The 25,724-nt window shown below is 47.3% G+C and overlaps 1 protein-coding gene across 3 annotated transcripts in view; it reads right to left on the bottom strand.

The window, feature by feature from the left end:
* Window positions 1-220: 220 nt before the first annotated feature.
* Window positions 221-25,724, bottom strand: part of ARHGAP36 (Rho GTPase activating protein 36) — a gene marked incomplete at both ends in the record, with an annotated part of 162,971 nt that continues 137,467 nt past the window's right edge. For 2 of the 3 annotated variants that reach the window (XM_082609170.1, XM_082609171.1), the window contains 11 exons: window positions 221-378; window positions 2,483-2,589; window positions 2,726-2,823; window positions 3,063-3,239; window positions 3,428-3,576; window positions 4,009-4,159; window positions 4,404-4,459; window positions 4,680-4,872; window positions 5,113-5,348; window positions 5,878-5,943; window positions 7,146-7,304. In XM_082609170.1, coding sequence (XP_082465296.1) covers window positions 221-378; window positions 2,483-2,589; window positions 2,726-2,823; window positions 3,063-3,239; window positions 3,428-3,576; window positions 4,009-4,159; window positions 4,404-4,459; window positions 4,680-4,872; window positions 5,113-5,348; window positions 5,878-5,943; window positions 7,146-7,304 — 1,550 coding nt within the window. Of the gene's footprint in view, window positions 379-2,482; window positions 2,590-2,725; window positions 2,824-3,062; window positions 3,240-3,427; window positions 3,577-4,008; window positions 4,160-4,403; window positions 4,460-4,679; window positions 4,873-5,112; window positions 5,349-5,859; window positions 5,944-7,145; window positions 7,399-25,724 lie in introns of those variants that run through there. The other variant, XM_082609169.1, reaches the window with a different exon arrangement.

Raw genomic sequence — 25,724 nt, 5'->3', positions numbered from 1 at the left:
ACACAGAAACATCTCCACTTTTACCGGCTGAAGGGACCGAGCATCCCCAGGAAAGGGGCTGGTAGTGTGTTTGGAATTCACAGCCTGACCCGAGCATCAGGTAGAACTCCTTCTTACCCTCAGATCTTTACCTTCAAGACTCTCCTTAATGTTCCCTGTGACATTCCAGGTCTACCCCCACCCTTTCCCCCCGTCTGGCACCATATAGAAGGAAAAACATCTAAGGAAAGAAGTAGCCGATGCCAGTTTTGGCCTCCTTCTCCCGGGGCACACGGAGCAATGGGCGGTCTTGCTCCAGAATGGGGGGGTTACCCGCTCCTTCATCATCGTCATGGGAACGGACAGTGCCGGGAGGCACAGCTGGCTCCTCAGAGGAACCTGGAAAATAGTAACAATGTTAACTCCTTATGTTTCTAGACTTCACACTTTGCACAGCACCCAAGGAACTAAGACCTAATTTTGAGCTTCAAATACAGTATGAGGTAAGAAGTTAGGGCAGAAATGATTACCCCCATTTGACATGTAAGAAAACTGCAGCCTAACAGTAGAACATACATCTCTAAATCTAGGCCCACTGTGGAAGCTGGGTGTGTGGGGGCGGGGGGCAGGAGGGCAGGGCCATGTTAGAGAACAGAAAGAGCGAGACAGATATCCCGTGCTTAGAGCAAATGGGCAATACCACCAGGGAAGCGAGGAAGTGGGCATCCTCCTAACAACCACCACCACCCTACAACCAGCCTGACTAATTTTACTAAGCAAATGAGTAACAGAGCTGGAGCCGGAAGCTTACAGAACTTCATGGAGGGGAGAAAGCAGGTGTCGGTCTTCAATGACTCTGAGGAGGACCTGTAGTCCATGAGTTGGCCAGGCTGAGACTTGTTTTTAAGGAAGGCAGTATCTACAGGAAATGTAACAGCTGCATCTTCTTTGCGGAACTGGATGGTCTTTGGACGCTGAACTTCTTTAGAGTCAAGATTACTAGGCATTGGGACTGCTTCCACATTCATGATTTCTTCAAAATTGACAGCTAGGTCTGGCTGAGGGTCTGGAATTGTATTGAGGATGGAGACATCTTCAGGCTCTGGAGCCATGTTTGTAATTTCATCTTCTTCAAAAGTGTTGGCTAGATCTTTCTGAGAATCTGGAATTTTGTTGTGAATTTGAGTGCCCTCAGGCTCTGGAACCACACTGAGAACTGTGTCTTCTTCAAGATTAGGGTTTTCTTCAGAGTCTTGGATTCCACTGACATCAGAGTCTTCTTTGTGTCCTGGGATTTCTTCAGCGTCTGAGGCTGCTTCATTGTTTGGGACTCCACTTACATCTGAAGATTCTTCCTGGTTCTGAATTTCATCAAAATCAGAGACATCTTCAGGGCTCGTTACCACATGGAGGGCTGGGACCTCTTCAGGGTTGGAGTCTTTTTCAGAGCCTGCAATTCCATTGACTTCTGGAGTTTCTTCATAATCTGGAATTTCTTCAGTATCTGAGGTTTCTTCATCATTTGGGACTCCATCAAGAGCTGGAACCTCTTCAAGACCGGGGTCTTCTTCAGAGTCTGAGAGCCCATTAAACTCTGGGGATTCTTCATGATTTGGGATTTCATGACCACCAGGGGCTTCTTCAGGACTTGGGACCACATGAAGAGCTGGGACTTCATCAAAATCAAGGTCTTCATCAGAGTCTGAAATCCCATTGACCTCTGGGGCTTCTTCGTGGTCTGGAACTTCGTCAGCATTTGAGGCTTCATCATTTGGTATTTCTTCAAGGGCTGGGACCTCTTCAAGATTGGGGTCTTCTTCAGAATCTGGGTTTTCATCATTATCTGAGTCATCTGCATGGTCTGGGATTCCATCAGTGTCAGGGGCTTCTTCATTGTCTGGGATTTCGTCAGTATCTGAGGCTTCTTCAGTGTTCGGGATTACATCAAGATAGGGAACTTCTGCTAGGTCAAGGTTATGGTAGTCTTCAAAATCTGGTCCTTCTTCAAGGTCGTGGTTTGGGTTTTCTCCAGGGTTTGGGATTTCTTGCACATCTCGGGCTACTTCAGGGTCTGGAACCATATCAAAATATGGTATTTCTTCAAAGTCTTGGATTTCAATGAGTTCTAGAATTTCATCATCAGGGTCTAGAATGTCCTCAAGGGGAGGAAGATCAAAATTCAGGGTATCGTCATCATCGTCGTTGTCGTCATTGTCGTCATCTTCATCAAGCTCTGGAATGCCTTCGAGATGTGGACCTGGAATCTCAAGGTCATTTGGAATCTCGAGACCTTGGGCTTCGCCAAAGACTACTCCTTGATTGAGATATTCAAATACTAGTTCTTCATTGACTGGCACATCTTCCTCAGAGGACTCATCTTCCTCAAGGGGCTCATCTTCAGCAAGGACCTGGCCTTTAGGAAGGGCCTGACCTTCACCAAGGGACTGACCTTCAGCAAGGGCCTGACCTTCACCAGGGGTCTGACCGCCAGCAGGGAACTGACCTTCACCAAAGGGCTTGCTTTGACCAAGGACAGCAGCCCGGGCTTCAGCAGAGTTTTCCACTGGATCAGAAAGTAAAGCATCCTCTTCCATCTTTATCCGTGCGCTCCTGAAGGGGAATGAATTTGAAAAAGCAAGTCAGTTTGTATACTTGGATTGACTAACATAGAGGTGGCCTGGGGTTGGGAGCCCCCATAGGTGATTCTCCTTCAGGCTAAGCATGAACAAACCAAGAAAATACTCACTGGATCTTCCTCAAATTCCTGCGTCTGATAAAATCAAGGGCCTCAGGACTGGATTTCCATACACGCTTAGCAACCTGCCTCTGAATATGGGGAGGCACCTGAGGGTAAAATTAGCAATGTTAGCCTTTATTACACAACATTTTTAAAATCTATACTCATCTCTCTCAGGTACCCAGAACTGAAGGCACCATGCCCAGCTAATGTAGGAACGATTTCTAGACTGGGAGATTTGTGGCTGCCTGCTTTGGATACCCCCAGGGATGCATGTGGAACTCTTCCTTGACTTGTGAACAGGTGAAAGAGCTGTGAAATAAGTGTGTCTAAAGCTTCCACCTACCTGAAAGAGGATATCCCAGTTATCAATCATGGCACGGACCACATTGACAGAAGCAACATAGTGGTCAATCCCCAGTCTTGTTTTCCTGGACTCCCTCTTGGCAGATGTCCCCCTCTTCAGGAGAGCAGATCCAAACACCAAAGCCAAATTGGTGGAAGTCATATGATTGCCTGAAACCTAAGTAAAGGAAAGCAGAAAGTGATTAACTCTGAAGTAGTAATGGAAGTTACACAAATAGAAATGTCTCTTTTTGTTCTTGTTTCCCTCTCCCTCTGTCTCTCTGTCTCTGTCTCTTTCTCTTTCTCATATACTCCCACACATCTCCCCTTCTATAAATCTCACTACCCTTTCCCAGAGCTTTTTACCAACTGTCCATCAATGCCAATGGAGTCCTCGCAGTTCTCAGTGATCTTATGCAGGACCTTCAGGAGACGCTCCAGGGTGTCACTGTGGCAAGGTGGCATCAGGTAAACCAGCAACTGCAAGGCAGAAAGCTGATCCTGTGGCTTCAGAGCTAGAGGAAGGAAAACAGGGACTGGCTTAGGGGGCTAGCCTTGGCAGCAGCCTGATACAAAGAAAGGTGTGATTCTGGTTGAAAAATGCCAAAGGCTATGGATAAAGTACTCAAGCATCTTTTCTTTGCTCATTCTCATGGCATTTGAGCTCAGGATTCCTAAAAGCAAGAAGTGCTCCCATCAAAATCAGACCCCCTCCCTACAGAACCTAGGTTCTTCTTTGCCCTGAGAGGGTGCACACAGCTTCAAGAAGCTCTAGAGAGATTTCCAAACAACAGACTTATAGCGGAATCTGGAGAGGTGTTTTCATCTTCTGGTGTTCATTTTGCCTTAGTTCCTTGGGGTCTTGCAGCCTGAGCTCTGTCCCCAGAACCCCACATCCCCTGTACTATTTCCTTTCCTTGCCCAACAAGAGAGAGCAGAAGGCTCACTTGCTGTCAGGAGGAAGGACATGTACAGATCATCTGGCAGCAAAGAGTCCTTCATGTCACGGAAAAACTCCTTGAGGAGTGCGGCCACATCATGCACATTCTGAGAGTCATCCAGCACTACATCCAGACCTTGATCAAATTCTTCACGGAGCTAGAAAAAGAGAGAGAATACATTCGGTGGCTGCTCTGCCCATCACAGGCTCCCTACTGGCCACTCCTTCAGTAAGTCTCAGGCTTCAGTGGAGGTAGTTGGCTATACGGTGTACCTTGGGGGCTAGAAAGAAGACTGTGCTCCCTTCACGAGGCATGACATTCTCTTCAGGTCTATGGGGGAGCCCCTACCCCCACCATTTTTTCTCACTGAAGGAACAAAAGCATAAACATAGCTGATTTACCTTACGCACTCTCTGCTCAGAATATTCCAGGGTGAAAATCCCCACCGTGCTTAAGCCTGAAAGAAAAGACCAGGGGATGCTAAGTATCTGTGCTCACCGCCCCCACTGCCAGCATTTCCCTTTTCCTCCCCCATTGTATCCCAACCCCAACTGGTGGCAGGGGAATGTTTCAAGCCCTTCAGCCCTTGACCTCTTTCCTCTCCCCATCTCTAGAACACCGTTCTTTCTCTTGAATTGCCTCCTACCTTGATTTAACCACCATTCTTGGCCCCTTACCATGTTTCTCAATGAAGCTGCAGCAAGCCTCAACAACCTGGGGGATTTGCTTAGCAATCGGATTGAGGCTCATTTTCCTTTTGGATCCCAGAAGTCGCTGGCCAATTGGAAAGGAAGTCTTGGAAAGTTGCAGGGTCTGCAGCAGCAGGGCCCCGTCCTCCAGTTCAGCCAGGCTATCCACAGAGACAGCACCCTGTGGAGAAACCCCCACTATGTTAAAATGGGGGAGCAGGAGTGTCACTCTGGACCTCCCTGAAGACTGCATCACATTCACAACAGGAGACATTCTCTCTGTGGCAAGCCAATTACACCCCTCCAACACGTTCTGTTCAGCTCCCCTTCCCTCTGAGGACACAGGCCTTGACCTTCCCGCCCCACATCCCTGGACACTTCAAGAAGGGTCCCTGCCTGAAAACTGGAGGGTTGAACTCACTCGACGCCCACGGCGAGTAAACTCCCGGGGCAAGGAGGGCTCAGCCCGCCTGCGACTGAAAAAGCGCCTGATGCGGCCAAACATCCTTTGCACCACGTTTCCCCGACGACGGCCCGCAACCTGACCGGTGGCTTCTTCAATCTGCATCGCGGCTCTCAGTTCAAGTTGTTTGCGGCGGGTAAGCTCGTTCACCAGCACCTCTTCCAGTCGAATGCCAAACGTCTTGAGTGGTACCGCTGGGGAGCCAGGGAGAGAAAGAATGAGAAACGTCAACGCTCCGCAGCGCTTAAATCAGGAGGAACTGCAGGGGCTGTAGCACTCCTCTAAGCAACCGCCCCCAGCCAGCCCTACCCCACCAGACCCGCAGCGCCCCTCCCTGGGGAGGGAGCCAAAGGGACCCTGCGATGGTCTGGCTGAAAGACTCAGCTCCACTCAGCTACCCCAACGGGGTCTCTGCCTTAAGTCCTGCCAGGGGGTGACCACCTTGAGGCAATGAGGGTAATTTCTTCTGGGCAAACTGTCTGGGGTAGATTCACCCAGAAAGCTTAGGCATATCTGATGGGACTGCCCAGCACTCCTGCAGCTAGTGCGCTATTTCCTGAAATCATCCCCCTGCGGGGTTTCTGGAAGCGGGGTGGGGGGGGGAGTGAGTCCCCCCCAGGGGCAGTGGGCACCGCCCAGTCTCCAGTAGCCAGGGACGCAGTACAGGAAGGGTGCAGCATTCTATTTCTTTACTAAGGAAAGTACAGTATGAGAGACCCTCACCCCTCTCTTGTCCTCTCAGAATCAGAAACCACTTCTCCAAGGTGTTTGGACGGTCAATTGGTAGAGCTATGGGAAGAGAAAAAGAAAACACACGCATTCTCATACAAATAGGATTTGATAAGTGACTAAAACATCGTAATGCATTGATCCACAGAGATTGGGGAGAGGGGCAACAGCTCTGTCCAGCCCCCCAAAAGTGTTTTGCTTTCACTCAGCCTCAGTTTCCCCATTTGAAAACGGGACCAATCCTAACTACCACATATGAGGCTCCAAGAATTTAACCAAACCAGATCATCAAAGGCGCCGCGTGCGCAGCGCGCACCTTGTTACGCACCAGCAGAAGCTCAACACAACGCTTAAAACATAAATTCCGGGGCTCCTAGGCCGCGGGACAGCGCAACAGGCGAGGGGAGGGGCTCTGCCTGCGGCGCCTCGGCTAGTAAGGGTCGCTAAGTTACTGCTGGCGCGCTCGCTCCCGGGATGCCGTCGGCTCCCTGCGCTGCGGCCGCGGGAGAAGCGGTGACACCTGCTATCTCCGCACTCCGACCCCCACAGTGGCGGCTGCCCGCGGGGTCTCCTCGCCCTTTGCTGCGCTCCTTTTAGGCTGCGCCGGGCGAACCTGCGGCCCCCTGCACTTTTCATCACTGCGGCGGCACCCCTCGGCTCGCGTGACGCCCTCCCACCTCCCCTCAGTCGCAGAATCTGCGCCTGCACCGCGGAGACCACTGGCGCGCTCGACCCCCGTCCTGCGCTGGGTCCCGCTCGCTCCCAGCGCACCTCCCGCCGCCGCCCCCCGCACCCGCACCCGCCCTCCCGCTACTCGCCTGGATTGGCCCGTGTCTCTCTCTCACTGTCTCGCTATCTCCCTCTAACTCTTCGTCTCTCAACCGCGCTGTCTCTGTCTGTCCCAGTCTTCTCTGAGTGTCCCTCTGCGTCTCCATCTCATTCCGACTTGTTCTGGCACCTCACCTGGTGCGTCTGTCTTTTCACCTGTCCTCTGTCCACCTGTCTGTCCCTGGTATCTGCCTGTCTCACTGCCCCTCAAGCCCCCAGGCTTCAACCCAACTCAACTAAGCTTTACCTCTTCCCAATTCACCAAACACCCTTCAACTCCCGCTCCCTCAGTTCTCCAGGATCCAGGAGAACCGGCCAGGTCCAAGACCAGAGGAGAGTCCCTCCCACCCTCCTGGACCCCCCATTCGTCCCGTTCCGCCCGGGGGTCCACTCGGCCCGAAGGCGAGGATGCCACATCCCGGGGTACTGCTCACCTCTTTCAGGTTTGAATTCAGAGAGGAAATGCCTGGCCACGAGTTCGTGATAAGCAGTCTCTTGCAGCTTCAGACGCTCCAGCTCGGAGAGGCTGTGTATTGAGATCATCTTGGTCCTGCGGTCCGGGTTGTGTCCTGGGGCTCCTCCCAGGACGTTCACTAAAAAAATGAAGGCGGACAACAACAGCAAAGGGGGCATGATTCTGGGGCACAGTGTCCTTGCTGCCTTCAGAAAAGGAATGCAGTCACCCATTCTGGAATCGGATGATTATCAGGACTGCATCATCCAATTGTCACTGGACCTGGTGGAGGGAACTATGGGGGGGGGAGGGTGGTAAAGGGGGAGGGAAAACTGGGAGGTGGCTTCACCCTCAAGCAGAGCTGCCTCTGGCTGCTTATTAAAAAAAAATCCAACTTAAAAAAAGCCAGCCCTGAACCGACAGTCCAGAAAAGAGAAAACCTAATTAGGCAAAAAGGAAAAAAGAAAAAAAAAAGAAAAAAATATTTTAAAAAAAGAAAAAAAATATTAAAAAAAAAAACCAACCTTACAATTTTAAAGTGCACATTAAGATAAGAATAAGGTAATATTTTTCCTTTAATTATTAGGAACATTGATGGAGTTTATTTTTATTTTTTAATAATAATGCTTGATGCTGTCCAGTTTGGGTGAAATGGGCACATTCATCAAGGTTAGGAGCTCTGTAAATTTTGTACAACTCTTCCAGAAAGCAAACTGGACACGTGAGTCTGAAGCCAAAAATCATCCCCAGGCCCTTTGACCCAGTAATTCCCCTTCTAGGAATCTATCCTAATGAAATCTTCCTACAGACAGGAAAAACCATATGTACATGAACCATAACAGTAAAAAATTAAGGGAAAAAAAGCTAGCCCAGCAACAAGACTAGTTATATAAATTATGGAATTTCCACAGTATGGAAAATTATGCAATGATTAAAATGATGTTTACAAGGAGCTTTTAAACAACAAACATAAAATACAGAATTGTATTAATTATGATTACAACTATGTGAAGAAAAACATGCAAAAAAATAAGAGACTGAGAGAAATGCACCCGATTACTGATGGTGTCTGTATCAAATAGTGGGATTTGGTTTGCCTTTTGCCTTTTATCTATTTACCAAAAATTGTGCAACTTGATTATGTTATTTTTTCCTGAAAAAAAAAACCAACAACATCAGTTTGTACCAAAACAAACATCACTTCCAGGCCATTTCTAATGAGACTCTCTATACAGGATTGGTATAGTGAAGTTTCTTGGCATATTGGCAAACCTCTTTTACATATCCCTTCTGCATGGTGCCCACTACCTCAAACTGCTCCCAGGTTGCACAGGATACCCCAGTGGGGATCTCCCTGCACCCCACACAGCATCCTATCCTGCACATCCTCACCTCTATTATTAATTTGTTCTTTCACGTATGCATTTAAAAAAAAAGAAAAGAAAAGAAACCTGCATTAATTGTCTACTTTGTGCCAGGCACTAAAGATTCAAATATGAGCAAAATAATAATACTCTTTTCATAAAGAATTTAACAGTGCAGCGAAGGAGATACACAGGTTAACAACAATTTACAAAACCTTGTGATAAGTCAATTGCCCAAGATATAAACAAACTACTGTGAAAGCAGAAAGGAGGAGACATCTAAGTCTGCCTGGAGACAGGGAGGGGGGAGTGTCCAGAAAGAGAGAACAGCTTGTGCAAAGGCAAAGAGATGGAAGAGAGGTTGTTATATTCTTAAAGCTGTATAAAGAGGATGGAAGGAGATAAATCTGGATAGGCAGGAATGAGATCATGAATGGCCCTATAAGCCATGTTAAGGAGCCGGACTTTCTCCTGAAGGTAATAGGGAACTACTGCAGGGTTTTAAGTGGGAAGTGACAGAGTCAGAGCTGCAGCTTGGAAAAATCACAGAGCAGTGAAAAACCTGGTTTGGGTAGAAAGCCTGAAGTAGGTAAATCAGCCAAGAGGCAAGAGATGCTGACACAAGTCAGTATCAATGGGGCTGGAGCAGGAGATGGATTTTATGGGTATAATTGATAGGACTTAGAGAAAATTTTTTATTGTAATGGAGAGGATAGCTCCGAAGTTTATGGTTTGGGTGAATGTGTGGATGCTTCTTCCTAAGAGAAGATAATTCCGGACATGGGGAACTAAATATTTTGGCAAGAAGGGAAGTGGTCACATGCTACTTTTCTGAGCTCCCCTTGCCCATGGAGTTTTATGATAATATTCTATATATTATTGGGGGGGGGGGTTCTTAAACTCCAAAGATCAGGTAATGTGGCTCTGACAGAGAAAAGGTGGGTAGAAGTTTATCATCCAATAATCTATATAAATGAGCTCTGTCAAAAAAAAATTCCCTCACTTCTTTTGTTTCCAAAATCCTCTTTTGCCCACTTTCCTTAATGGCCAAAGTCACACATGTCAGAAATAAACACTTGCCGGATAACTGAAGTTCAGTATGAGATAGGATGAGGAGTATTTCTATGCCTTTTGAACTGAGCTAAGAGGAAAATTCTTAGCATACATATTTTTAAAAGTCCCTTCAACTGAAAATCAATATCCCCTGGACCCAGAGTAAACACCTAAGCCCAACCACCATACTGCATCCACAAAATGACCATCTTAACCAAAGGCACATGCAGAGAACCTAACCACAGTCCCAAACTAAGCAGCCAGTAATCCCCCATTCACAATGGCAGGTCCAAAATCTATTAGCCAAGGGTCTCATTCTGACACACACAGCCTAGCTATGGATTATTTTTTTTTTTTGCATGGCTCCCTCTTTCCCTTTACCCCAATTTAGACATTTTTGTACCTGTTTTGGAGTTGCAGCTATTTCTTCTTGCCAAGGGTTACAATCTGGTCATCCGAAGAGTATAGCTGGTTCTTTCACCCAAAAATCAAGATGAAAATCAATCCCTCTTCTCCCCCCAAAATAAGGTGAGAACAAATAAGAGAACCTCAAAACAACGTCAGCCAAGAGAGAGAGAGAGAGAAGCCTTTGAGAGATGAGTCAGCCTAGATGCTTATAATTCCAAAGGAAATCAAAGGCCTTAGAATAAACTGTTTGTCATTGCCTCCTGCTCAAAGATACAGGGCTAAACTTAAGAGCAATCATATGCCACAATTCTGCCAGCAAAATTGACACTGTCTTGCTTGCCTTCAATACTCTCAAGGCACCAGTAGAATACCAGACAGAAGCAGAATTAGGAAGTCCAGTGTGCCTAGACAAGAAGCAGATGAGCAGGTTGGGGAGGGGGGACCAATAACTAGGCTTCAACACTATGAGCTGATCGCAAAAGGAGGCTCCCCACAGAGAACAAGGTGCTAAGAGACCTCTCTTGCTCCGAAGTGTCTTCCCCTTCCCGTCAGCATGCCCTGGCATTGGCCTGAAGTGACCATGACATCAAAAAGGAAGAAGGAAGACAAAAGTAAGCCCTCTCAATTTCAGCATAGAATTCAACACATTTGCAAAAACAATATCCTTAGACAAATATCTGTAATGGTCCCTGGAGTCAGAGCTAAATAGAACTGAGTTCAAAGCCAAGCTTTGTGATTTCTTAGCTGTGTGAGCTTAGGAAAGTTTGTTGAATTCTGAGCCTCAGTGGCTTCCTCTATAAAATGGGGAAATGATCCAGTATCCATTTCACCAACTGTGTAAGAATTAAATGAATAATGTACATGTGATATTTAGCATTGGCTTTTAATAAACACATTGATATTGAAGGTGCTTTGCAGAGGGCCTGACTTTACTAGAAAATATCAGGTTTTGAAAGTAATTACATACAATTGGAATTTGTATCAATGCATCTGACTTAGTTCAATCTCTACTAAATTTGAATTAAATTAAAACGGGTAAAAAGATCTTGGGAGATTGCTGTGAATAGATCTTTCTTCTTCAATCTCCAATGACATCAGGGTCAAGTATAAAAAATTATCTTATAAAATTTAGAAAAACTAACTGCATAGGCCCATTTTTAAAATGCTATTATTCAGATTAGTAAAATGCTTGTAAGTCTCAAAAACTTATCTACCTTTTAAACCATCCAATTTCACATCGTCACTAGCAAAATAACATATAATTTCATTTGGATCAGTAAAGGGGCTAGGATATTAGCAGCTACCAAGAGAGAGAATTTGAACAAAGAGTAGAGGCACAACCAGATCAACTCTCCAGCAATACGAAGAGGGAAAACACACATGAGTGGCATCAAGCTTGTTCCTCACGTCCTCCTGAAACGCATGGCACAGATGGAGAAACAAATTAACATCAGAAAGGTCACCCTCTTCAACATTGTGAGGACAGAAATGTTTCAGCTAGGCATAAATCCACAGCCTTCACAATTTGGATGACTAATTTACTCCATTGCCCCCATTAAATAGTTAGGGGTGGTGCAGTGCTCACTAGTAAACACCTCTGAGAGAAAAGCAGGACTGCACTGATGCCATCGATAGAATCCTAATAAATTAGGCACTTTATGGCACCATCAGAATTTTGCTTCTAGCCGTTGAGAGAATTTGGACTTTGAGAAATTGATAGTGTGCAGGGCTGAGTGCCCAAAAGGTATTGCATCTACGGTATTCAAATGTCTACAGGCAATGACAATGGATAAAGACATCCGCATTAATATATCACAACATGAGAAAGAGATACAGGTCTCTAGATGAAAACATTCAGGCACCAATTTGGTCTGCTGGCACATTACCTCATTCGTCCCTGAGCATTAATGAGTTAGCCTTTAAGTTGCTATCCCATAACCTCCATTTCAGCGAAGGCTGCAGTCGTGGTGAACAAAATGGTTCATTTTACCCTATGCGGTGTAATGCCCCAAAATAATTAAATTTGGGGGCAGCGTTCTTCAATACGTGAGTCAGTCCATCATGCCATAACAGAAGCTCATAAACCAAAGGTAGTACTGTTAAAATACATTCAGAAAAGCTCTGGTATCAAAAAGTGTTTCCAGAACTTCTTAGATTAGAATGGATCAGCGATAGAAGGGACCTTAGCCATCACCTAGCCCAAAGCTTCCATTCTAGAGTTCAACAAACTGAGGCTCAAAGAGAGACAGGAGATTGCCCAAGGCCACACAGCAATTTGACACAGAATCTAGACAAGAACCCAGTTCTCGGACCTAGGGCTCTTTCCACTGCCTCATCCACCTTTGCTTTTAATAGCTACAAAATAATGCATAGCTAAATAATGAAATCAAAAGAATGGACACATAATCAAAGCCTGTTTCGATAAACCAAGGGAGGTCATATCCGAAGGTACAACAAGATATAGATATTCTCGGTATTATCTGCAGTATGTGTCAGAGTGCATTAATAGTGCTGGCATCACAAGCTGTGTCACCCTTTATCTCTTTTTTCCCTTTCGGTTGCTGCTTCTATTATGTTGTGGCAGAAAAAGTAAAAAAAGTAAGATGTTCCATCAATAGAAGGTAATTTTTTAATGTCTAATTTTTCTTGTGCTTTTCATGTTCTCAAAAGCTTTCCACATGTCCATTATTTCCAGACCCTAGCACACAGTAGGTGTTCAATGTGTTTGTTGGGTAATCATAGGATTATAAACTCTTGACAGTTTTGAGAGAACATAAAGGTCTTGTAATTAAAACAGCTATTTGTGATTCATGGATAAATGAATCATGCCACTTTATTCTCACAACAACCCCTGGGAAGGAGGTAGGTTTGGTGTTATGTTCCCATTTTAGAGATAACAACAAACTAAGACTCCAGAGAGGTTGTAACTTAACTGAAGTTGCACTAACATGCCATGAAGAAATACAATCTGGGAACTAGACTATCCCCAGGCCTGGTCGTCTTGCCCTTCCCACTAAACCACGGTATTTCTTGGTATACATCACCAACATCTGCTGCCTGGAACTGGGATGGCCTGAGTCAAGATTATTTTCTTTCCTAAGGAGATGGCTAGATTTTGAGGTCTTTCTTTATACACACTATTCTTGGGAAATAGGAATGAAGGTAGATGATTGATAGGATAGATAGATAGATAGATAGAAGAAGAAGAAGAAGAAGAAGAAAGATATGATAGGTACATAAGATAGGTAGATAATGATAGATAGAAAGATACAGATATATATGGTTTTGAAAAACACTATTATGAAAGTAGAGAAGAGGAGTGAATAGAAAAGAAAAGCACCAAAAGCACCATGTATTCCTCCCATCACGTCTCTTGCCTCAGCCCACTCCCCAAGCTGACAGCATGGCAACCTGAAAAGGTCCTGAGATATGAACTAGAACTTGGGTTCAAATCCCAGCCTTACCACCTGTAAGTTCACACACTCACCAACCAAGTCACTTAGAGCTAATTATCTCACTTTTGTGAGCCTCAGTTCCATCACCTTACAAAGTAACAACCATGATGTCTATCAGGTGTGGCTATGGTAAAGATTAAATAAAAGACAGGGTGACATGAAAGAATCCTCCAAAGGGTATAGTGCTGTACCAAGGTGAGGAATTGTCCCCCCCGCCAAATACCTGAGAGTCATATTTGAAAGGAAGACTGAGCAGAAGTGCTGCTATCTGGAATGAAGCAGACAGTGACCCCATTGAAGAATGCCCTTGTACCATGCATAGAAGGTAAAAGTGGGTACCACATCCTGTCAGCAGGTAGCTCACTTTCGGAGGGGATGAGTTGAACTGTTTCTTCACTGGGTCTTTCATGATCAGGAATGCAAGGCAACTAATGGTGGGGGTTGGGGGGGGATCAGTCTAGGCTCTGAAATGTAGAAAAAAGTTAGTTGGCCCACAAAAGGGATTTAGTCCCTACCTTTGGTTTCCTCAGCACAGTGTGCAAGCCATCCATGTTAGGGATGGTGGAGGAAAGGGGGGAGCCATCTGGAGTGGAAAGTCCCAGTTCCTGTCCTTGGGGTCTTACAGCCTAGTTGGAGGTCACATAAATGTCAAGAGTCTGACATGGGTCTAACATCATCCTTCTCTGCCCTCATTTAAATACATTTCCTCTCCTTTGTTCCTTTAAGGAATGTTAAGAATTGACTATTTCTTCAGGTCCACCAGCACTACTCAGACCCTTATTCAGCTGTAGGTTTATAGCATGCATTCGGTAAACTCTGATTCATTTTTCCCATCTTCTCAACTCCCCTGGTCCCAAGCCCCCTTCTTTAAGACATATTCCCTTTCAGACACACATTTCCTCTCACAAATACACACACACACACACACACACATCCTCATGCATTCTCACATATGCATTTACACACACACACACACACACACAGAACAGACTTACCCAATGTATTTGCTACAACAGAGGGAAGGAGGAGACTCTGAATTAAAGAAAGAACCATCAAACATTTGCCCCTCTAGACCACAGCTGGGGTTTCTACAGAGTGGGCACGAGAGAGGAAAGACCAGTAGGGACACTTCCCCAAACCATCTGGACAGAGATCTGTCAAGGAAACCTTCAGAATAAAGTTGTCCTCCAAATCTGTGCTGAGAGCTACCTCTCTTTCACCTTTGTTCCCCCACTCCCACCTGCTTCCCTTCTCCTTTGATTGTATCTCCCCCAAGAAGCATTCAATTTTCTGCAGTTTTCTTTTTCAAAACCCTGTCTGAATGGCTGTCATAGGGAATTGGGGCTGTGGGAGATGTTTTCCTGATAGTTTTCATGATAGGAATGGTATTTTAAAACTACATTTAAATAAACGTATTTTTTTTAAAAAAATCAATGTCTACCTACCTGTATCTATCCTCCTTCAAAATTAGACCACTGTCTTGGCTATGACGCAGTGCAAAAAAGAAAAAAACAAACAAACAAACAAAAACCCTGGACCAGGAGTCAGAAGGTCTGCCTAGTTACTAAGCAGCTGAGTGGCCTTGGGCAAGTCTGTGAGCATCTCCAAGCCCCAAAACACAACCAGTGTCATTTATTATTATCCAGTTTATCTAAGAACACGGTAGAGACACAGTCCTCACTTCTGCCTAGTCCTTGATTCTTCTACAGGACTTAGCCACCTCCAGGACACAGGGCCACGCCGTGGCCACTGTCCACAGCTGGAAAGAGAGAGCATCCCTGCCCCCCCGCAGGTTTCCGGGCGCCAGAGTGGAGAGTGGGTCCAAGCGGGTCTCCCTGTCCCTCCCTAATGGAGCCCTAGCCCGGTAGTCTGCCCTCTACCCAGAGCTAGGTGAAGGTGAAGGCAGGGGGAGCAGGGGGAGGGGGAGAGAGACAGGAACCGGCCAGCCAAGACTTTGCACCCTCCCCTCGAAGGGTTGTCCCGGGCCACAGGTTGCTGCTGCGGAGCGTGGTCAGGCGGGGTTGCGCCCCTTGCGTCTCGCCCCTACGTGGCTCAAGAGCGCGCAGAACGTGCAAAGTTAAGCAAAGCCCCGCCGCGCGCAAAAACCACTTTTGCTGCTTGCCGCTGCCGAGAATTTGAAAAATGCAATCTTTCTTGCGTGCTGCACGTTTGAGCCATTGAACAAGAAAAGCTGGGAACCTAGCCCAGGACCCGCAGGCTTCCTCTCCCTCCCGCACGTCGGGCGCTCCGCTTGGAGTGCACTCACCTCCCACTCAGCCCCTCTAGGGGCTGCACTCAGGCCCCTGGAGTCCTGCCCCTGCACTACCTCTTGGCGACTCTCCTGGTCCGGCCAGGGAATAAATGGCTGCGTGACCCGCTGGTCAGTCCTGCGGCGCGACTACGACCCGTCCTGGGACGAGCTGCAGGCACTGTGAGCACTTAGCTCTGCCGCGCAGATTCCCCCACTCTCTCTCTCTGAAGCCCCCGCGGTGGGGCAGGAGCTGATTCATAGCAATTTTCTACGCAGCAGCTAACTCAGTGCCTTACGCATACCTGTTTGCTAAATTCCCGGGGCTACTCCCACTGTTTCTCATCATACCCCACAATCATCTCTCCCTTTATTCAAAGCTGATTTCTCTTTCAAGATTCAGCCCAAGGGTCCCTTCCTTTGAGGGCTCCCTTTCTCTTCCATTGGCCATGCTGCCCAATCTCACATTACAGGTGAAGGAAAGGCAGAGGTGGAGGTTCAGATGGATAAGGAACTTACCAAAGGGCATTGAGCTAATTAGTGGCAGAGCCAAAAGGAAGGCCCCAAACTCTTGGAACCCCACTCAGCACACTTTTTGTTACCCCTCATCACTTCCCTTCTGCCCTGACTAGTATGGCACTGAAGGGCAGGTGGCATCCCTTTGTACACAAGGAACAACTGCCTGCCCCTCCTTGCCTCACCCTTCCTGCTGCTTGTTTGCCATCTTGTCCAGGGCCTCTGATCTTCCAAACTCAGAGACAAGGAAGATCATTTGGTTCAGAGTTCAATGAACAACAAGAGCAAACAGAATTACTCTCCCTATCTGGATGAGAATGGTCTCAGTAACCCACCCCCAACACACACACACACACACACACACACACACACACACACACACACACACTACTATAGTCTTCATCTTTCTTTTTCTATCTTCTTGGCACCTGGAGAAGTCAGAAGGCCATTCACACCTGCCCAAACCATCTTACCTTCTAATTCTGCTTCCAGAAATGCCTTCTTCTAATCTGCAGCCCAACAATCATATATTCAAATCACTATTCAGCCAAGCAAAAATGTATTATTCACAAGCACAAAATATTCTCATCTGACGCAACAAGGGCAATACGGGGTTATAAGCGCAAGATCTCAAGTGGGGAGAATTTCAAATACACAATTACACTCCCTCCCAGTTGAATTTTCTCCTCTCCTGGATGAAGTAAATGGATGAAGGGAGAGTGTTGTCGACTGGATGGAAAAGAAAGAGGAGAAGAGAATCAAGAATGTCAGAGACTCTCGTTTAGCCCAGCAAGAAGGAAGAAGGAGCAGAGCCTAGGCAAAGGAGAGGAGGAAAGAGGGGAGGGGGAAGGACAGAAGGCAGTTGCTGACCCCAGGCATACATAGGTACTGAGGTAGCCAAGGAAGACATGGACTTATTCCCCAAAGGCTCAGAGATGTGGCTCATAGGGATCTGGCTTGGAAATGAGATCCAGAAGCCCAGTGGCAAGTGTCTCTTAACCCCTAGCAAAGGGAGAGAGCTTCTGGCTCTGACAGCAGCATGGGTGGCGCTCTTTTCACTAAAAGTACCACCTGGGCACCAGCACTACCAAGAAGGCGCCCTCTTCCCCTGCTCCTCTTTCCTACCTCCACCCCTCAGGAATTAAATAAATCTTACCCGACACAGGAATGTAATTTGAATGCTCAGGGTGGTTTTCCCTTCCTTTGAAGGAGAGGATCTCTCCCTCTCCACCTGCTGAAAATGGGCTGGGTGCTGCCCCTTTATACATTCTAGAGCACCAGATCAGGAGAGGGGGAGAAAGGGAGGGAGCAGCAGTTTGAGGCTGGTCCAATTTGTCCCTGGCATTCTCTGTCTCTCCTCTTGGTTTTTTAGGCAGCCCCTCCTTCTGGCCCTGGCAGCTCTGCACCCCTTCCTCACTGCAACATCTTGCAGCCAGATCCCCCACCCTTGTGATAAGGGACTGATACTGGGGTGCATCTTTCTGGTGATGCTTGCTTTCTAATGTGGGATCTTATGCTGATATGCCAGGGAAAGATCTGAATTGGGGGTAGGTGGGTGTCACCGAAGATGAAAAGAGAAACCCACCCAGGTAGCCAACTGCCTTGAAAGCAACACGGGTTGGCGTTGGGGGGCAGCCAGGAGACAGGATGTGAACCTGAGTGCAAAAGGAGCCAATTTAGGCAGAGGACTGGCAGGTTATTGGCTTGAGTTACAGTGATCGCCTTGGTAACATAAATACATAAAGACTGCATGATATATTAGAAAGTAGATGGTTAAATATCACTCAGCCTCAGTTTTCTCAACTGCAAAACAGCAGAATAAATGCTCACCACATAGCACCATGGCGAACAGTGTGTGAAATAACACTGGTAAAATACTTAGCACAGGGCCCAGCACAGAGCCTCTTGCCCACTTAACTTCCTTCTGGTGTTGAGAACAGGAAGGAAAAGGGCTTGCCCAAGGTTATACAGCAAGTATCCAAGTCAGGATTGGAACCCAGGTCTCCCAAAGGATGATTTCCACTCCACTTCCTCCTCTAAGAAGCTGCCTGGCTATCCTTTGGGACTTGGAGGGGTAGAAGTGTGGAGGTGGGTTAGGTGCTGACTATGCTTAAGCATATAGACATTCTACCACTTAATCCCAGCCTCAAGGGCTCAGGCTTCCGCTTTATCCTCCTCCTGATCATCACTCAGGTAATATCCCCTTGCCATCTTGGACTAATTCATTGTCACTTTAGTGCCACCTCTGCTGCCCAACTCTGAGAGAGTGACTCACCCTCTAGCTGGCCAGGGCCTCTGCCCTCCAGGAAAGAGGCCCTCTTCTTAATTGACTGCAGAAGCCTCAGCCACAGTGAGACAACCCCCTTCCAGGGAAGCTTAGGGCTGGAGGGCTTTGAGGAGGAATAGAATAGCCCCCTATTCAAAAGCCACTGCCCTCCATCCCCACAGTGCCTGGGGTGCTGCTATTGGAATCCTCTCGCTCAATTCCTTATGATAACTCCTTATGTGCCCTTAAGTCTCAGTGTTTCCAAGGGATTTCACCCAGGGCATCACTTTGCCGCATGTATACAGCCTGTGCTGTATCTGGCACTGTGCTAGGCACTGGCAAAGCATAAGGTAAGAGAAGATGTCCCTGGCATCCAATGAGTGTTCATTACGATGAAAAAATAACTCAGCAACTTGGAAAGGGGGAGGAGAATTCAGGGTGGGGGTGGGAACGATTTAGGAAGTCCCTGTGAGAGGTGAGGTGATGGGCAGAGTGGCCTCACTGCAGCCCCAAGGACTGGGGCTGTGAACTGAAATGTCTTGTGGCTAGTGAGTGGCATCGCTAAAATCACTGGTGCAGGCATTTCCCTTAAATACAGCACATTGCTTAAGAAATTGAGTGCTAATTGAACCTCTGTCCATCTTCTGGCTTAGAGGCATTACCTCGTGGCCATATCTCTGGCCTCTGATCCCCCTCTTCCCCAAACTCCCAAATCTTTATCCTTGGTGAGGGTTAGGGAGAGGGAATGGAAGGGAATGTACATCATTTGGATTTTAACTGGAATTAGCACTTTACATACATATCCTCCTTTAAATTTCACACCCACCCCGCAACTTAAGACAGTGACCTGCCAAGGTAGTCAGCTGCGAAGTGGTGGAGCTGGGATTCGAACCTATACCGACTCCGAAGCTTGTGCACTTTGCACCGCAAGGCGCTTTGCACAATGCGCTGCCTCAGGTGGAAGTCCTCTTCCTCCTCCTCTCCTTCACCCGCTGTCCATCTCTACAGAAAGGAGGCAGGCGGAGGACAGGAGCCAGATGTTCTTCTGGCCGCGGAGTATTCTAGAGTGACCCCTGTAGCCCGCCACATAGGAAGGGGACCTCAGACTGTCCCGCGGGGGCTATGCCGCCAGACGTGCAAAGCACCCTAAGCGACACTACCGCCCCCTGCCGCCGGTGGCTCCCTGGCCAAGGCGGCTGTTCTCCAGGGGCTTGTGTGCTAGAAAAAGCTGACCGACTGCCCCAGAGCTGTCGCGGGCTGGTGCTGGGCTGCAGATAGATAGCCCTGCCAGATTTGTTGACAAAAGCGGGAAGGAGGAACATTTATAACGCCCTACTATGTGTCCAGCGCGGTGTCGGTGATTTCTAATAACCATTGCCTCTTATGTAAAAATTAGTTGCTTTGCAAAATAGTGAGCTCTCTATTAGGAGACGTCTTCAAACTAGATTAGAACAGGTTTCGCAAAAAGCTTTTCTGCAGATCTAAACTCCTTACTTCTTGAAACCAGTAAAGCTTTCCACCCCTAACAGTTGCTCACTCTCTCGGGTAGGAGAGGAAGAAGCACCCCCTCCCTCCACCACCTCCCCCCGCGGTGGGGAGCAGAGGTCAAAGATGCGAAGGGGTCTGAGAGGGAGGCTGCTCGGGGGAGGAGCCTCCGGCAGGGTCCCGGCTGGAGCTCACGTGCCCTCCGCCCGCCGGCGGATTCCCCAGCCCTTCCAGTTTTCCCGGGTTCTGACTGGATCCCATCTGGACCCAACTCACTCCCTTTGCTCGGGAATGGGGAACAGGCGGGTTAATGGGAACAACACCCCAGGTCAAAGGGAAAAGAGCGTCTGTGCTCGCAGCGCCTCGCCCGCCCATCCCCCCCTCCTTTCTTCCCCCTCCTCCCATCCTCGCCCCCTTCTCTTCCGCCCTGAGGGAAGGAGGGGGCGGGCTGTATGTGTATGTATGTATGCATGTACGCGTGTGTGCGCGCGCGCAAGTGCGGTTCGCCTGTGAGTTCCGTGTGTGGCTGGGTGTGGGGTGTGTGTGCGTGTTGCATGTTTTAGTCCGAGTGCTGGGTGTGAAGTGTATTTGGTTTGCGCTCGGACGTGGGGCGTGTGTTTGTGCGGTGTTTGTGTGTGCACGTTTGTAGGTTGCATGGTTCTGCCCGATGATAGTGTGACTATGTGGGTGTGGTCTGGATATGGGTGTGTTCGATGTATGTTTCTCCCGGGGTTTGTGGTCGTGCTGTAGTGTGTATGTGTATGCAGTGTGTGTATGTGTGTGTGCCCGTTGAAGCTTGTGTGTATATATTTGTTTGGTGTGTGTTTACCCTTAGCTGTGCTGTGTCAATGTGGGTTTACGGGCGGTGGTTGTTGTGGTGTGTACTGTGTGTGTTTGTGAGCAAGGTGTCTTTATATGTGAGCTTACTTAAGGCGTGTGTGCTCAAAGGTTTGTGTGTGTGAGGGTGCAATGTCCGTGTGTGTTTGAGTGTGATGTATTCATGTGTGTGGTGGGGACGCATGCAGCCAATGTATGTGCTAGGATGGAGGGCTGAAGACCGTGTGTGTCTTGGAGGGGGGTCGCGGCGTGAGTTTACGGGTGTGGTGTGTGAGAAAGCACAGGGTTGTCTAAAGAACCCAAGTGGCTGTGTGCTTGGTGTTTTTTTTTTTTTAAATTGGGGGTGGAGGGGGGCTTTGCACCAGGACTAGGACGAGGAAGGAGATAGGGGCCCGCGACCTGGGCACATTTCCCCCTTGGCCTGATCTGCCGGGTCTGGGTCCGCCGACCCCCCGCTGTGCGCACCAGGCCCGCTGGGGGCTGGGTGTGAGCTTACCTGACTGCTTAGAGGAAAGAAGAGGAGGGCGTCGCACGTGATTGGCCAGGTAGGGCGCCTAAGGCGCGGTTCAGGGGCTGGTGGGAATAAACTGGAAAGATTCTTGGTCACTGATTCCCCCCCTCCCCCAGGAGATCCCAGTTCGTGCCCAGCAGAGCCCAACTATTAGCTCAAGGCTTGGCTGTTTCACACCTCTTTGGCTTTGTGTGGGCAGATACACTTGCCTGGAATCCCTTTCCCCCTGGGCCTCGTGACAAACGCCTACTTATTTTTTTAAGACCTAACTCGGGAGTCACAAAACTTTCTCTGCTTTTCTGTACCCCCTCCCTCCCAGTTGAGGGCTCCCTCCTTTGAGCCATCATAGTTACACTGTTCATACTTCTCATGACACGACCATACATAACTGCGATTATTTGTCTCTCCTTTTAAACTCTGGGCTCCTGTAGAGAATGCCTGGTATATAGTAATAATAACAGTGATCATGATAATAATGTTACCATTTATTAAGCACTTATTGTATACCAGGCATTGTGCTACTGCTGTTACATGCATGGTCTCCTTGAGTCTTCACAATGACCTAATGAGGTAATTAGAGCTCTGTCTTATCAATATTTTGCACATCACAAATCGAACTCAGAGGAGTTAAGTAACTTCTCCAGGGTCACACAGCCAGTGGGAGGCAGAGCTGGTATTTGAATCCAGGTTTGCCAAGCTCCCTAAACCTTTCTTCTGTTCCAGGCAGCCTCACCAAGAGTCCCTCATTTCTGCTAGGCATTGAAGTCTCTATCAAACAGTATCACTTCCCAACAAATCTTTCTTTGGAGTTTACTGACAGCACCAAGAGTGCTCAGCATAATTACTTTCTTTGTCTCTCAGACAGCTGATACCTTCTCCACCTAATTACCTGCTTTGTTGACACCTCAAAATCTTTAATTACTCTAGGCTCATAAGCACCTCACCACCTCCAGTTCTGGGAGCTCTCCTTAGGCTGGTGCTGAAAGAAAGAGCAGAGAATGAGCATTTTCTAGCCATAGGGTCAGGGGAATTGGGTGTGGATGGGGATGGGGTGAGGGGTCAGGATGGAGTAAGGGAATGATTTCACAGCTCCCCTGGACCTATTTTTACGGCATTACCACCAGAAGTTGGTATGTAGTAAATTTCAAGCAGACCAGTCATCTCCATATGAAACTGCATATAGAAAAACAAGCAGAGCCCCCTCAAAAGATTCCTGAATGGGTCCCATTTTGTATTATTCATGTTTGGAGGGGAGAACTGTGCTTACCTAATGGGTTCATGCTGCTCTAATGCCCTCCAAGCAGCCTCATATGAGAATTTCAAATTAAAACAATACATCGCATTTTGGGGGAACACATTTATTGGGGGGGTTGGCTCCGTCACAGCTAAAGGGCCGCAGGAAGAACAGACTTCCAGCTCAGCCCCCAGGGAACCAGCCTAGACTGCCGCAAAGAGGTCAGGGAGTGGATAGAGAGGGACGATTCAACAGTGGTGAGTCACTTCGCCACTTTTCAGGGGGGAAAGCGGAAAGCGAGAAGCACGATTTAAATTGCTACTGTTATTATTGTGCCCTTTCAACTGGCACAAATGAGCCTGGCGTGCGGACTAGAAGCAGCTGTAACATCCGTAAAGCTTCACCCCCAGCTGGGCCTGGGTCAGCACTTCATCCTGGGTGGGCAGGAAAAGCATTACCTAAACTACTACATAGCCAGAAAGTCTTTTTTTTTTTAAGTGCAGGGTGGGGGTTGCTAGAGAGGCTAGTGTAAGTCACACAGGGCACAGAGTAGCTGAAGCCCCTTGGTAAATCTGTACCAGAAGTTCATGCAAACTCTGGTGTCTCCCAGCATCTGGTCTCAGGCACTTGGCTTTCCTGCTGCTTTGCGGGCCAGTCTGACACCTCCTCACTCTCCTCTGAATATACCAGCTCCACTTCTGCTTCCTCACAGTCGATCCTGTGAGGCCTCTGCCTCCCGCCCCTACACACATACACTCAACCACTGGACCACCTATCTAAATTCCTTTGTGTAAGTCCCACCTGAATTCATGAAGACTGTCTGGTTCACTCCAGTCCAGTACTCTTACCTGTGAAATGGGGAACAAACTTCAACTTTGAAGAAGCTAAAAGCTCCAAGATGCTTTAATAACCCCCGTTACAGGCAAGGAACCAAAATGTGAATTTTATTGAAGAGGGAGACCTTGGTTTTCACAAGAAAACTGTGAGTAAAACCCTTTAAAGATGAGGACCTTCAGACAGCTTTGAGTTTGTATCCCAGCTCCATCCCTTACTTGCTATGTGATCTTGGGAAGGTTACTTCATCCCTCAGAACCTCAGTTTTCTCATCTGTAGATTGGAGCTGTTAACACCTGCCTTAGACATGTTCAGATGACAAGGAGGTAAAATATGGAAAGTGTCAGCCAAATGTCTAACACGTCTAATAAATGTTCAAGAAAAGGCTAATTCCCTCTCTTGCTTTACTCACGCCCTGCCCATATAGCCCAGAGTGTCTCAACCGGGGTGTTCAAGTACTGAAGCTGACTGACTAAGCCAATTTTCCTCATTACTGTTGTGTCTGACACTCTTGAAATAGCCCCTCTTCTTTTAGGGTGATGTTTTTATCAGCCTAATGCAGCCCGGAAGAACTGGACCCTAAGTCCAATTCTCACTCTGCAGTTTCTCCTGGCAGTGTTAATGAAACCAACGTTTCAGATGTAATACTCCGTACAGGAAAGTTTCAAACTACCTTCTCGGCATCTAGACTTCCTCCCACCCCAACTATGGACTGAGCTCCCCAACCCTCACTTCACGCCCAGTCCAGACCCTGTCTCTTAACTGTGTGCCACTGTACCCAAGAGAAAGACAGCATAAATATTCCTTGGCTAAACTGCCCCCACGACTTCTGTTTTGTTTTTGTTTTCTACCTCTAACCTAGAAATCAGGAGGGGCTCCCAAGGCCACCCTTCTTCTAGCAGCCACCAAGGTTGGGGGGTAGATGAGGGGAGCGATGATGTTTCTCTGAGATATATTTTGCAGCACCTAAAATACTGTTCCAATTAGTTGTTATTTATCTGTTCGCAGTTAAAGGAAAATAAAATCTACCCTTTGGTAAAGTAAGAGAAGACCCCAATCTGTGCCCTTTCCTCCCTGATGCTATTGCCTCCCTCTAGAGACAAAAATAAGTCACTACAAGCTGAAGCTGCATTTGGGCAGAGAGTGGTGGGTGAAGGTTAAGAAGCTGAGGGTAGGGGGTGCATATAATCTCAGGTGGGGATAAAGAGGCTACAGAATAGAGAAGTATTGAGAGTCATGGCAGAAAAAGCTCTGAGAGGCCGGGCTTCAGGTGCTCCCAGTCTCTGGAGGATGCCTTCAATTCCTCCTTCTCCTTCACCTCTCTTATTCATCCTGCATGCTACTCCTCACTGACCCTAGACTCCACCATGCAAGATAATCTATTAATGAGTCCCTCTGAGGATTTAGGAATTGAACATCTTCTCTAGTTCCTACCCCTGTCGGCTTCTGAGGAGGTCCCGCAGCCCCTGCTTAGTGGAGGAAAGTGGGAGGGGAAACGATTAAGGGTCAGCCAAACTATACAGAGAATTGTTGGAACAGGGGTTCAAGATAGGCCCCAGCCATTTAATAAGCATCCCTGAGTGCAGGGACCTACCAGTTACTGGGTAGCAGGTGCCTATCCCGAGGAAGCCACGTGGTTTCTCAAGAAGTGTACCTGAGACATGACGCTAGCTGCCAAGGCTCATCAGACATGCCATCTACCTACTTCTGCTGATACATGTGAGAACAAATGATACTGCCAGAAGGAAACAGAAATCGTTTCCTAGGGACTCAGAGCCCCAGCAATAAGGACACAGGTGGTGTTTGCATTGCATCTTTCAATTGAAATGTGCACCTTTTCATAGAAAGGAATCTATAAGTAGTCAAGCAGATCAAAGACCAGAATTTGAACTCTGGGCAAGGGAACATCAGCAACATTGTATTGACCACCTAGTAAATGTCTGCTCTATATCAGCGTAGTGCTAGAAGCTTTGCATGTGTTATTTCTTTTAATCTCACTCAAGCTTTGAAATCAGACCAAAAGGGGTTGTAATCCTTGCTCAGCTACTGTGTGGCCGTGAGCAAGTTACTGAACCTCTCTGAGTTTTTGTCTTTTCAATGAAGATGATAATACTTACCTCAAAGAGTTGTTATGAAAGTTAAATGAGATCATTTGTGTAAGATGACTGGTACACAGTAAATATTTGAAGAAGGACTAAAACACATCTTTTGATACATGAACCATAGAAGGCACTTAATATAATGATATCTCCAATAACAATAATATAACTATTATTAAATAGATATTAAAAATCATAACGATTATAATTTATAACCTGGAAATATAGATATTATTATATTATTTTAAA

The sequence above is a fragment of the Mesoplodon mirus genome, assembly GCF_964341445.2.
Source record: "Mesoplodon mirus genome assembly, chromosome: X".
NCBI classification, from domain to species: domain Eukaryota; kingdom Metazoa; phylum Chordata; class Mammalia; order Artiodactyla; family Ziphiidae; genus Mesoplodon; species Mesoplodon mirus.
This window is presented reverse-complemented; position numbering and strand designations above follow the sequence as displayed.